Consider the following 11,854-nt stretch of genomic DNA (forward strand, 5'->3'; position numbering starts at 1 on the left):
GGATATCGTCCCGAGTTTGACCCACACTCCCCGGATGGTTAGGATATACGTACGCATGTAAATCAAAGCACTCGTCTACTCATGAGAACGAGGCAACAATATATATATATATATATACACAATCTCCCATCTACTCATGAGAACAAATATAACAATGCAAAGCCTAAGGCATTTAAACAAATCTCATAATCCTCACTTTTTTTTATACACTCTTTCTCACCAACACTCAAATAAAAGAACAACCCATAGAGTCATGGTGGAATATAAGAAATTTATCTATAGGTTCTAAGTTTATTTTAATTTCATATAACCATGAGTGTAATTACAGTCATAAAATAAATACATATAAAAATCCTAAACATGACATACAAAACTAATCAAAATAATTAAAATCAATCCATCAACTTCATGTAAATACAAAATCAAACCAATATCAAATAAATATAAATAAATAAATAAATAAAACAAATTAAATATAAATCAAGGAAAGTTAATTTTGTACTCGTAATTATTTTTAAAGATCAAAGAATTATTTGAAAAACTAATCCTCTTCTTTTTTTTTGTTTCCTCACTCCTCTGCCGTCTCCCTTGATTTCTCAATTTCTTTATTGACTAACTCTCTCTCTCTCTCTCTCTCTCTCTCTCTCTCTCTGTGCAGGAGCACAAACAAAGCCCTCTCTTATGCTTATAACCTAATTGATTATTATATAATATTATATAAATACACATAAATATAACATATATACATATAAATATAAGATCATTATATATATATATATATAAAACACTTTTTATGTATATAAAAAAAATAAAAATATGAATATATATATAAATATTCAAACTAATTATATATAATTAAATAGTACATTAAATTAATTAAATATCACATTAAATTGTCATGTATCCACACAATTAATAAAGTCAAAAATAAAATAAAGTAATAATAACAATAATAAATAATGACTTAAGAAAATTAAGGTCGCTACAATAAATACTCACATGTCAACAAAAATTATTCAACATAATTAACATAAAAAATTAAATTTTTAAGTACTGTTTTATACAACAACAAAATTGTCTGAATTATTAATTAACATATATTTTTGACATCATAAATAATTATAATTGACCTGATGGTTTATTCATAAAATGAGTTATTTGTTATGTGATTAGAAACTTAAAGGAGCGGGATATAATTTTCAGAATTATATAAGACAATTTGTATTTTAAATAAATTATAAGAAATGTATTTATAATTTATCATAAATTTATTTTTCATGATAAAAATCTGAGACCATTTTCCGGTCTCCCAAACTTTTCTATACTCTAATCAAATTATATTTTCATCAGTAAGTCCAACTTCAACAATGATAAATCATCTTTATTTTAAATTCAAAAAAGGGTTAAGGAAAATCATAATTCATCTAATAACATGTTAAATATAAACTGTTATTTTTATATTTTGATGAAATGTTAACTTATACAATGAAATAGAGATTTTTATGAAATGGGAAGGATCAAAATCCACATACATGATGCTAGCTAAATCTCAATATATAACTTTCCTCATCTAAACCTTATTATATATATCTCAAATTATCAAAAAAATATTGAAAGTTGCTAAGAATGCTCTATTATATAGTAAACTAATTTTTTTTAGCTCTTAAACCCCACAATTTTAATCAATTCCAGAGCATCTCAAAACCATCATAAAAAAATAAAAAATAAATAAAAAGAAAAAAAAAACAGAGAATAGTATGAATGGAGGGAGAATATAAAATAAAGATTTTTTTTAAAATTTTTTTTAAAGAGGGGCTATAACAAAATTAAGGGATACATATACAATTTCTAATGGAAAAAAAAAGCATACTGTTTAATAAAAAAGTGTAATTTTAAAAACTTGGGAAGGGCAACTGCCCACCTAGGTTGCATTTGGCCCCATTGTTGCAAGTAGAAAATGTTTTATCGAGCCGCTAGGCATGTCATAGTCACTTCGTTAATGCTATGACTACTTTTAAGTAATGACTGATCATGTGTGACGATAGAACTCCTCTCTGTATAGAAACCAGGTTGCTTGGGTTGAGGCAAAATTGCACTGTCACTAACTAACATTAAGAACACAGATGACATCATTGGCCTATCTTCAGGGCATTTTTGCACGCATAGGAGACCAACTTGTATGCACCTTAATACCTTTGACATTGGAAATGAACCCTCCATCATTGGATCTAATAACTCAGAATCCCTTCCTTCAGTCCAAAGGTTCCATGCCTGCAATGGCTCAAAATATATGTAAAAATTAAATATAAGAAAATATGAGGAAAGCTAAAAAGATTCTTTTTAATAAATCAAGAACCGCCTCCAATGCAAGGTTACATTCAACCTACCCTTGCAAGGTAAGCTTTAGATGGTTGCAACTACCCACAAACCACAAGTATTGGATAAGTTAGGGTGTTGCTAGCGGAACACCATATCCTTGGTTTTATAGTTGGTTTGTGATTCAACCTCAAACCATTATACCATGGGTTGTAAGAAGGAGACATGTTATACGTTTATGAACTTACATGTCCAAGAAGGTTAAGGTCATGGTCTGAATGATAAAACATTCGGTTCCTTTTGCCACTGATTATTTCTAAAATTATGACTCCGAAGCTAAAGACATCTGATTTCATTGAAAAGAGGCCATCAATCGCATATTCTGGAGACATATAACCACTGCATATCATTATCAAAGAAAACTAAACTTCAGACATGAACTTAAATCTATAGTTTATCCTAAATCAAGGAAACATTACGTTGTTTACTTACTAAGTTCCAACCACCCTTTCTGTTTTTGTTGATGATTGATCATGTCCAAAAGCTCTAGCCAAGCCAAAATCTGAAATTTTAGGATTCATCTCACTGTCAAGTAACACATTGCTAGCTTTAAGATCCCTATGAATTATTCTCAATCTTGAATCTTGATGAAGATAAAGAATCCCTCGAGCAATTCCCACAATAATGTTCAATTGTGTACTCCATGTAAATGATTTACTTTTTTTGTCTACACCTGCTAGGAAAAATTCACCAAAGAGTTTTGCTTAGTTTATTAATTTTTTTTCATAAATCATTCTAGTTAGACAAACTTCTTTGGCAATAATACTTTTTTTTATTGGTCAAATATAAATTCCAAGTAAGAAAGATATGATACATGATCTAGTGGCCCCAAATGCCCCCAAATCTCATATTATCCACATCCATTTTATTATATCATAAATTCCAGGTTATGAATGTTTTGGGACAGAGAATATAAAAAATTATAGACAAAGGATCCATGGTTGAAAGATACATAAGAAGGTTGAGGAGGCAAACCAAAAATGAAGGAATCCAAGCTTCCATTGGACATATACTCATAAACTAACATTCTTTCTTCTCCATTGATGCAACATCCCAAAAGCCTAACTAGATTTCGGTGTTGAAGCTTGGCAATCAAAATAACCTCATTTTTGAATTCATCCACACCTTGTTTGGAGCTTGTTGAGAGGCGCTTGACAGCTATGTCTTTTCCACTTGATAACTGACCCTAAGGTATTAACATCAGGTTTAAAAAAATATTATACAAACTAACAAATCTTGTATATTTTTTTTTGCTATAATAAAACTTTGTATTCCGAAACAAAATCTACTTCAATGATATGATAGGTGCCATATCAGTTAGTATGAAAAAATGGTAAGATTTGGTAATTTATATAGCATTACACCAGGATTTATTTTTCTATGAAACAGTAGAGCAATGGAATAAACATACTTTGTAAACAGGCCCGAAACCACCTTCTCCAATTTTATTTGTATCAGAAAACTGGTTAGTTGCCGCTGCAATGGTGATCATATCAAAAATGGGTAATTCTAGTTTTTCATCATCACTCGCTTGATTGTTGAATCCAACATCTATTAATCACAAAACACACAAGAAAATGTAGAGCTTATCAAGTTCACTATTTGATACTGAAATAAGGAGGAAAAACAAACCCTACAAATTTTACATGGGTAGTGTTTAGTTTACTGAAATAAAATGACAATTTCATCAAAAAAATCATTTCTCACATTTAGCCAGGGGTGTAAATCTAGCCCGGCCCACCTGGGCTTGGGCCTAGCCCGGCCCATGTCAGGCCTCGCTGGCTCCCGCCAAAATTCGGGCTGGGCAGGGCCGGCCCACAGGCAAAAAATTTAAGCCCAAGGGTATTCGCGCTTGTGGCGGGCCAGCGGGCCGGCCCAATGGGCTTGGGCCGGCCTAACATTTTTTTTTTGTATTTTTAATTTTTTTCTTTCAAAATTTTATTATTTTCCATTAAAAAATACACTAGGCCTTGGGCGGGCAGGGCTTTGGGTTGGGCCCTAAGTGGGCCTTACGCATGCCGATGGACTGGGCCAAACGGGCCAGGTCGGGCTTCAAAACAATAGCCCAAGCCCTAGCCCAGGGGCTCGGGCCTGAGCCCAAGCAGGCCTAACGGGTCAAGCCCATCTCGGGTTGTAGGCGGGCTTCGGGTCGCCCACGGGCCTCGGGCCATTTTTATACCCCTACATTTAGCTGATCAAGAAAACAAGAAAAATACATTAAAAATAAAATTTTCAGTTATCAGTGTAAGGGAATGTTCTTGACATATAAATACTAAAAAAATATCATTTCAGTTCATTCTACTTTTATTCAAGTTAACAAAAAAGCTTTCCACATCATACAACTAGCTATGTATGTATAAATGACTCTAGGTGATGAATGAGAATCTATCTGTTTACCTGTTCTTGCCTTCTTCATTACCAACCAACAAACTAATGAAATAATCAGGGCCAACATCACGACTGCAGATGTCACCACAATGGCCTTCTCACTTATGGACTTCTTCTTCTTCAAATGTTGATCTAGAAAAAAAAAAGAACATGATCATTGATTAAATTTGAAATGTGAATTAGCCAGGTAGATCATAACAATGTAAACGGAAAACTTTACAAGGATTTGGGTCATGTATGGTTTATCCCCCTAATGTTTGGAAATGACCACATAATTTTCTTGTAGTTTGTGGGCTAAAGTGTACCGTTAGGCCCATTAGCAATTTAATTAAAAAGACTAAAATACCCTTATATTTTCGTCATTTATTTGGAAGACAAAGTGTACTTTAACCCCACGTGCTTTATTCTATGTGCATTTTATCCCCTTGTAATTCGAAAATGAGCATATAACTCGCTTTTGTCTGCCACGTGTTTCATACTTGCTATTAAGTTGGACGGCATATTTAACGGTGCACTTCAGTCTACAAACCAAGTAGGGGTTTTTTGGTCATTTCCAAATGTTAGGAAGGTAAACCACACTTGGCTTAAATCACATGGGGTAAAGTGAAGTTTGCGCTAGTGTAAAGTACATAGAAATAAGAGGTTATTTAGGAGTGATTATTCTATCTTTCGAGAATTTCACATTGGTAGTATGCTCCACCGTTAGTAACAGTTGGTTTGGGTAAGCAGCTTATTTGTTACAAGTTGTCACATTACCTTTATATTTTTCTGCACATTTTATAAAAAGTCACGAAATAAACAAACCTCAAACCAACCCTAAGAGCCTAATAATTACAAGGTCCTAAAAATAAGAAAATTATAGGACAATGACAAAGGTACTATTGGATGAACACGCAATCACATGATCTTTCTTACTTATGTGATTATTTTTAACAAAATTTACCATTTTCCTCTGTTGCTATAACGTAAAGGTGGCAAACGGTCGGGTATGGATGGGTTTGGGCGGGTCAAAACGAGTTATGCATTACCCGCCTATTTAATAAATTGGCTTAAATTGATTGGGTTGAATTGGATACAGATTGGACATATAAACCCAAATAATCCATTTATTTCATCACTTTATATATATTTTTTATATTTTTTCAAAAAATATATATATTTTTAAAAATTTTAAATTATTTTTAAGTGTTTTCAAAAATTTTAATTTTTAATTTTTTCAATTTTTTATTTATTAATTTTTTTTTTATTCTTTTATAATGATGATGGTGATGGCGAAGCGGAGGTGATGGTAATGGAGTGGCGGTGGTGGTAATGGTGGTGATGTAGCAATAGTGGTGGAGGTGGTGATTGGTGGTGGTGGTGGTTATGGAGTGACAATAATAGAGGAGGTGGTGTGTCGGTGGTGGTGGTCGTGGTGGTGGAGTGAAGTGATAGAGGAAGTGGTGCTAGTGGTGGTGGTAGAGTGGCGGCAGTAGATAAAGTGGTAGAGGAGCAGTGGTGGTGGAGTGGCGATGGTAGAGGTGGATTGGTGGTAGAAATGGTGCCCGTTTAAACAGGTATAAATGGGTAATCTTATCCAACCCATGTTAGCCCAATTTTAATTGGGTTGACAATGAGTAACTCATTTAAGCCTATTTATTGATTTGGAAGAATTTATATGAGTTTTAAATAAATACAATTGAGCTCATTTAAGCCATCTCCTTCTCTACTATCAAAACCATCGCCTTAAGCTACGGGTGATTTTATTTGTACCCAAATAATAACTCAATATATCTAACTAGAATTTTAAATTTTTAGGTCCTATTATACCCTAATATAAATTTACTAATAAGGATAATACACATTAAAACCTAAAATAATTTTTTTTCTTATGCTACACTCTAATTATTTATACGTATTATTTATATTCAAGTCTCTTTGTCTTTTTTCCTAAATTTCAATTATTTTCTCTTAATCTTTTTCTCACTCCACAACTCCAATCCATCCCACCAAAACTCATAATTATTGTGTTGTTACTTACAAATAGAATAAATTTTGAACAAAATCAAACAATAGATGAGAGTAATAATGATGAGTGTTTTTTGAAGCAATCTATCAAAGAAGAAGTAAGTGTTCAAAATTAAGAAGCTTGTCACCAGGATTTGCAAAAGAACATAGCACAAATCCACTAGTTTGCACTGAGAGAGAAGAGTTTCCCACGAGTAGATAGTTGTTTCTTACATAGGAAATAAGCAAAATGAGGCCTCTGAGATCAAATGCACACCTACCTTTTATATGTACCAAATAATGGGAGCTTTTCATACCGCAAGTACAAACATATACATACCAGTGACGAGGGCTGAGGGTTTTCCGATTGTCGTCTTCCCTGTATGTGAATAGAGCAAAAAAAGATTTTTCAAAATGGTGTAATTTGGAATTTTTGATTTATTTATTATTCGGGTATACCATTTTATCTTGAAAGGTAATTTGTGGAAAAACATAGAATGCATTTAGAGTAAATTATAATTATAAATAATACAATAGGGAGCACTGAGAAATTGAACGTGCAAAATGATTTTTTGGGTGCAAATAAAATCTCTCCCCAAACTACCCTTGAACTCATGATTTTTTGTCAAGCATGGTTATGAAGGGTATTAATGGAATGAGAAGGGAAAGAAACACAATATTAAGGATATTTTGTCTCTATGATGTGGGAGTAGCGAGGACATTTTTCTTCCATATCCAATCAAGTAGTTGTTTATATCAAGTTAACGTGATTTTTTGAAGGTATGATGTACTTAATAGGTTTTACACATTAAACAGATTAAATTATCAACATAAGCCCAAACTAGGATCCACCAAAGCTGAGCAGTCCTCTCCACTAACTGAAGAGGAGCCAAATCCCTTCATATATATGGATAACGTACAATCACTTAAATCTTTTTTACAACTTAAGAGGGAACTAATCCATAAAATTTTAAAATAATTAATATTAATATATAAAGAGAATTTTTGAAATTGTAGAGGGCGATGCCTCCCTTTGGTCTACTCTTGGCCAAGTGTATTGTACCTTTTTAGAAACTACCACAACAAAAATAAATAAGTAAATAAAAATAAATAAATAAAAGAGAGACAAATAAAAATCTACACAATTATCAATGATTTTAGATAGGTGGGTAGCATAATGAAATTGGTTAATTAACATACCTAATTCATCAGCATCAACACGTATATACCAGTCAAGCAGAGCACTATCGGACTTTCTTACATCCATCAAATCTCCATACCATGTGATACAGTTGCCCAAATCAGCTACACTTGAGTAAGCCTTGCAAGAACAATTCATCAAGCACCCCGCTTCACACTCATTCATGCTCAGTTGTGGTGCCACACGTGCCCAAGATGTATCTGGAATCTTCGCACGTTCGACCTTCACGAACCCTTCTCCCTTCCCACACGTGCCAAGCCCCGCACGCTTCTTCTCCACACACCCGCCTGTTGCATCTCTTAAATTCCATTGCTTCGCTGACTTGGGCTCGTGCCCTGGAAGACACGTGCACTCAAACCCCGCCGGCAATTTGCTTTCGTCACAATAGCCATACGCACCACACCGCCCATAATAGTCACATGGTTCATTCGGGGCTGAGTAGAACTCGACCCATTTACCATGACCCTGACCCTCCACATCGACCCACGTATCCATTTTTAACCCCCCAACAAGTTCGTCCAAAAAAAATTTAGACAAACTCGAGCCATTGACCTGATCATACTCTATACTGACTTCCTCGGGATCATCAATATACTTCGAGTGAAACATGACATTAGTGAAATTCTCAGTCAGCTTGCTGGTGATCCATGGTAAGATCCGATGTAATTTGACTGAGCCCTTGTACAATACAAGCTGGGGCCACCCACTTGGTACCATCCTATACGAGTATTCTCCTGTGCCCGGATCGTCTTTCGACTTCCACGATGTCAGGAACCGGTCCAGACCAGTCCTCCGGTCCAGCCCGAGTTTCATGTTGGGCAGCAGAGTATTCGTAGGATGATCAAAACTTTGCCATGCAACAAAACTTTCATTTTTAGTATCACTGCCTTGAAACAACAACATCAAATTCCCCGAATCCAAGAGTCGAGCTGAATAAGAATTGCTCGTGGCCATCACTGGTGCTGAAACGTTTGTATGCCAAAGTGTAACATGTTGGGAATTGTCATCGTAGATGACGAGGTTTCCATGTTGGTCGATAGACATTGCTCCGGATGTACCGTTGATTGGTTTGTCTCGATTGGCAACCCAAACTACGGCTTGTTCAGAGATCTTGTAGTACCATATTCCAACATACCTGCGATTGGATGTTCCATTTCCCGGACTGAAAAACCCAAGTGCGAAGGTCTCATCGTTGGAGACTAAAAGGTCACCGTCTTTGATGGGTCGTGTTGGAGTTATGGTGTCTGTGGATTTGCAAAATCCAAAGAAAAGAAACAGAAGCAAGAAAATATTGAACACCCAATTTTCAGGATTCGTCATTTTGGGTTGGTGAAATTGAGAGACACGATCTGAGAGCATTCCAAACAATGTTATTTATATTTCTTTTAAATTTTACTTAAAAAGTGCATTTTTTATTTTAGGATATCACTTTTTTAATTACTTTCCTAATACTCCTTATTCTTTTAGAGCATCTCCAACGGTAGTAGGCATTTTACCTATCTGAATATTACTATAAAGTATATATTTTATTTTGCCTATCAACTGTTTTATGTTTTTACTCCAACCATGCTCTTTATTTTAGCTATTTATCTAAATACTATTAATTTTATAGAATGCCACGTCAACAACAAAGATGGAGGGAAATGATCCTAATGATTGAATACATTTTGCCTAGCATTGAAGGCTAGCTACATGTAGCTAGTGGATATGAGTTGAGCCAAAATGCCTAATCATATGCCTAGTGCATTGGAATTGAAAAAAGTGAATCACACTAGGCATTTTAACTAACAAGTATTATATGCCTAGTGCATTGGAGATGCTCTTACTGCTTTATTTAAATATTATTTAGTTATTTTTTTTCAATTAAACTTGTTTTTTAAAAAGTTTAGAGAGAGTAAAGAGGAAAAAGAGGAGAGATAAATAAAGAAAAACAGTGACACAACATATAGAGTGTCATTATAGCATTTGCTAAATTAAGAAACTTTTTAAGGGATCTGTTGCAAATAATTTTTAAATAAAAATTGATAATAATAGAGAATCTGTTGGATGCTCTAATGATTGATAATAAAAATTGATTCTCCTCGATGATGTTATTTGTGTTCACATAAGGGCAAATTATATTGCTATTCCCTATAATTTGTCTCTTATATTATTTTGGCTTTTGAAATTTTAATTGGCTCAATTTTAATTTTGAATTTTTTACTTTATCTTAAATTGGTCCAATTTATTTCAATTATTAACATTTTTTTATGATAAATATGCACATGAACAACACGTGTCATGTTTTTAGGAGTAGTATTATAAACTTAATCAATTCAATTGCTTAACCTTAGCCAACTCAATGAACATTTTTCAACAAAATTTGAATGGCATTATTAATTTAACCAAATTGACTCAAAATCTAAAATCAAGAGTTAAAATTGAACTAATAAAAACTGTAAGGATTAAAATAATACAAAAATATAAGGACTCTGCTGTTTTTTAGCAAAAATAAATATAAATTTTGGACACAAAATATATTTCATAATTTTTTTTTACAAAATTTGTTGATGCAGCGTACTTCTTAAAAATCTTAACCATCGATTTATTTTAAGGGGAATATCAAAAAAGTAGAGGATAAAAAAAATAATTTCAAAATCGTAATAATATAAATTTTTATTGCATAAATTTATATACGAACTACTTATACTATACTTCACTTTTTTTAAAATTCTCCCATGTTTGATTTCAATAGCCAAATACTTATTGGGAGGAAAATTGTGGTTAATTGAAAGAGATTTGGTAGTGATTCATTCAACACTCCGACGTCTTGACTTACCCTTTTGTCAAATAATAATCAGACAATTCAATGCTCTCATTTGGTCACGCTTAGTAGGTAGAGAGTGTCTGCTGGACGCAAAGCATGGTTGTGATTGTTGCGTGTTTAATGAGATTCATTTTATGTTTTATTTTAATAATTTTAATTATTTATTTTTTAAAATATATTAAAACGAACATATTTATAAAAAATAAAATGAATCGATCATCGTTAGCCTTTCATTAAATCACATTTTTATCTAAAAAATATATATGGTAAATGTGATTGTTAGCTGTATGTATTTATATTATTATATTTTGCATTATCATATTGTGTTATTACCATATTGTCTATTACCATATTAACTTTTCATTTCCTATATAAAGAAGTCTTGTATTCACTCATATTTATTCATTGAAATATATAAAATTATAAAGGCTACATTTGGTAAGCCTCTGAAATTGTAGTCCCACATATTGATTTGAGTGTGGTATTTGTTTTGAGTTTTCAAATCATAATTCTACATCCATTTTTCAAAACTCAATTCAAAACATAATCATTACTTTTCAAAACTCAATTCAAATCAATATTTTAATTTTTTAAATATTTTAAATATTTAAATATTTTAAAAATATTTTAATTTTGTTAAGATTTTAAATATTTTAATATTTAAATATGTTACGATTTTTTTAATTTTTTTAATTTTTTGAATATTTTTAAATATTATGATTTTAATTTTTTAAATTTTAAAATATTTTATAAGATAAATTCAAACTCTATTTTATAAAAATATTTTTACATATTTTAATTTTTTTGTTATGTATTTGGTTACGATTTGAGTGTAGAATTGTGAAAGTAGTATGGAGTTTCGAATTATGTGTTTGGTTACGAGTTTTAAAAATAATTTCTTAATTGAGTTTTGTTTTATGTGTTTGGTTACGATTTGAGTGAAGAGTTGTTTTTAAATTTAAATTATTAAAATTTTAAATTATTTAAAATTTTTGAATATTTAAATTATTTAAATTTTTATGATTTAAATTTTTTGAATATTTATTTTAATTTTTTTCTTATTAAATTTTTTAGATTATTTAAATTATTTAAATATT

The 11,854-nt window shown here is 32.0% G+C and overlaps 1 protein-coding gene across 2 annotated transcripts; it reads right to left on the reverse strand.

Annotated features, from left to right (window-relative positions):
- Positions 1-1,754: 1,754 nt before the first annotated feature.
- On the reverse strand, positions 1,755-9,420 carry LOC114315756 (G-type lectin S-receptor-like serine/threonine-protein kinase At4g27290). 2 transcript variants are annotated; one of them, XR_014348750.1, is made up of 8 exons: positions 7,951-9,420; positions 7,091-7,129; positions 4,774-4,896; positions 3,788-3,927; positions 3,352-3,562; positions 2,809-3,049; positions 2,565-2,698; positions 1,755-2,271 (listed from the first exon to the last, which is right to left on the reverse strand). XR_014348750.1 is itself a non-coding variant. In XM_082902055.1 (8 exons), exons 1-8 carry the CDS (start codon positions 9,308-9,310, stop codon positions 1,963-1,965), a joined length of 2,574 nt encoding a protein of 857 aa, XP_082758181.1. In that variant the 5' UTR covers positions 9,311-9,420; the 3' UTR covers positions 1,755-1,962. The 2 variants fall into 2 exon arrangements, 1 of the variants encoding a protein (XP_082758181.1); XM_082902055.1 differs by having other exon boundaries at positions 2,565-2,715.
- Positions 9,421-11,854: the final 2,434 nt, after the last annotated feature.

The sequence above is a fragment of the Camellia sinensis genome, chromosome 13 (assembly GCF_055761805.1).
Source record: "Camellia sinensis isolate YWXY chromosome 13, ASM5576180v1, whole genome shotgun sequence".
Taxonomy (NCBI): domain Eukaryota; kingdom Viridiplantae; phylum Streptophyta; class Magnoliopsida; order Ericales; family Theaceae; genus Camellia; species Camellia sinensis.

Coding starts and splice junctions, on each gene's coding strand:
- LOC114315756 (XM_082902055.1), bottom strand. CDS start 9,310: ATGCTCTCAGATCGTGTCTCTCAATTTCACCAACCCAAAATGACGAAT. Junction 4,897..7,090: donor ACCCTCAGCCCTCGTCACTG/GTATGTATATGT, acceptor TTTTTTTTCTAG/ATCAACATTTGAAGAAGAAG. Junction 3,928..4,773: donor AATGAAGAAGGCAAGAACAG/GTAAACAGATAG, acceptor TGTGATTAATAG/ATGTTGGATTCAACAATCAA.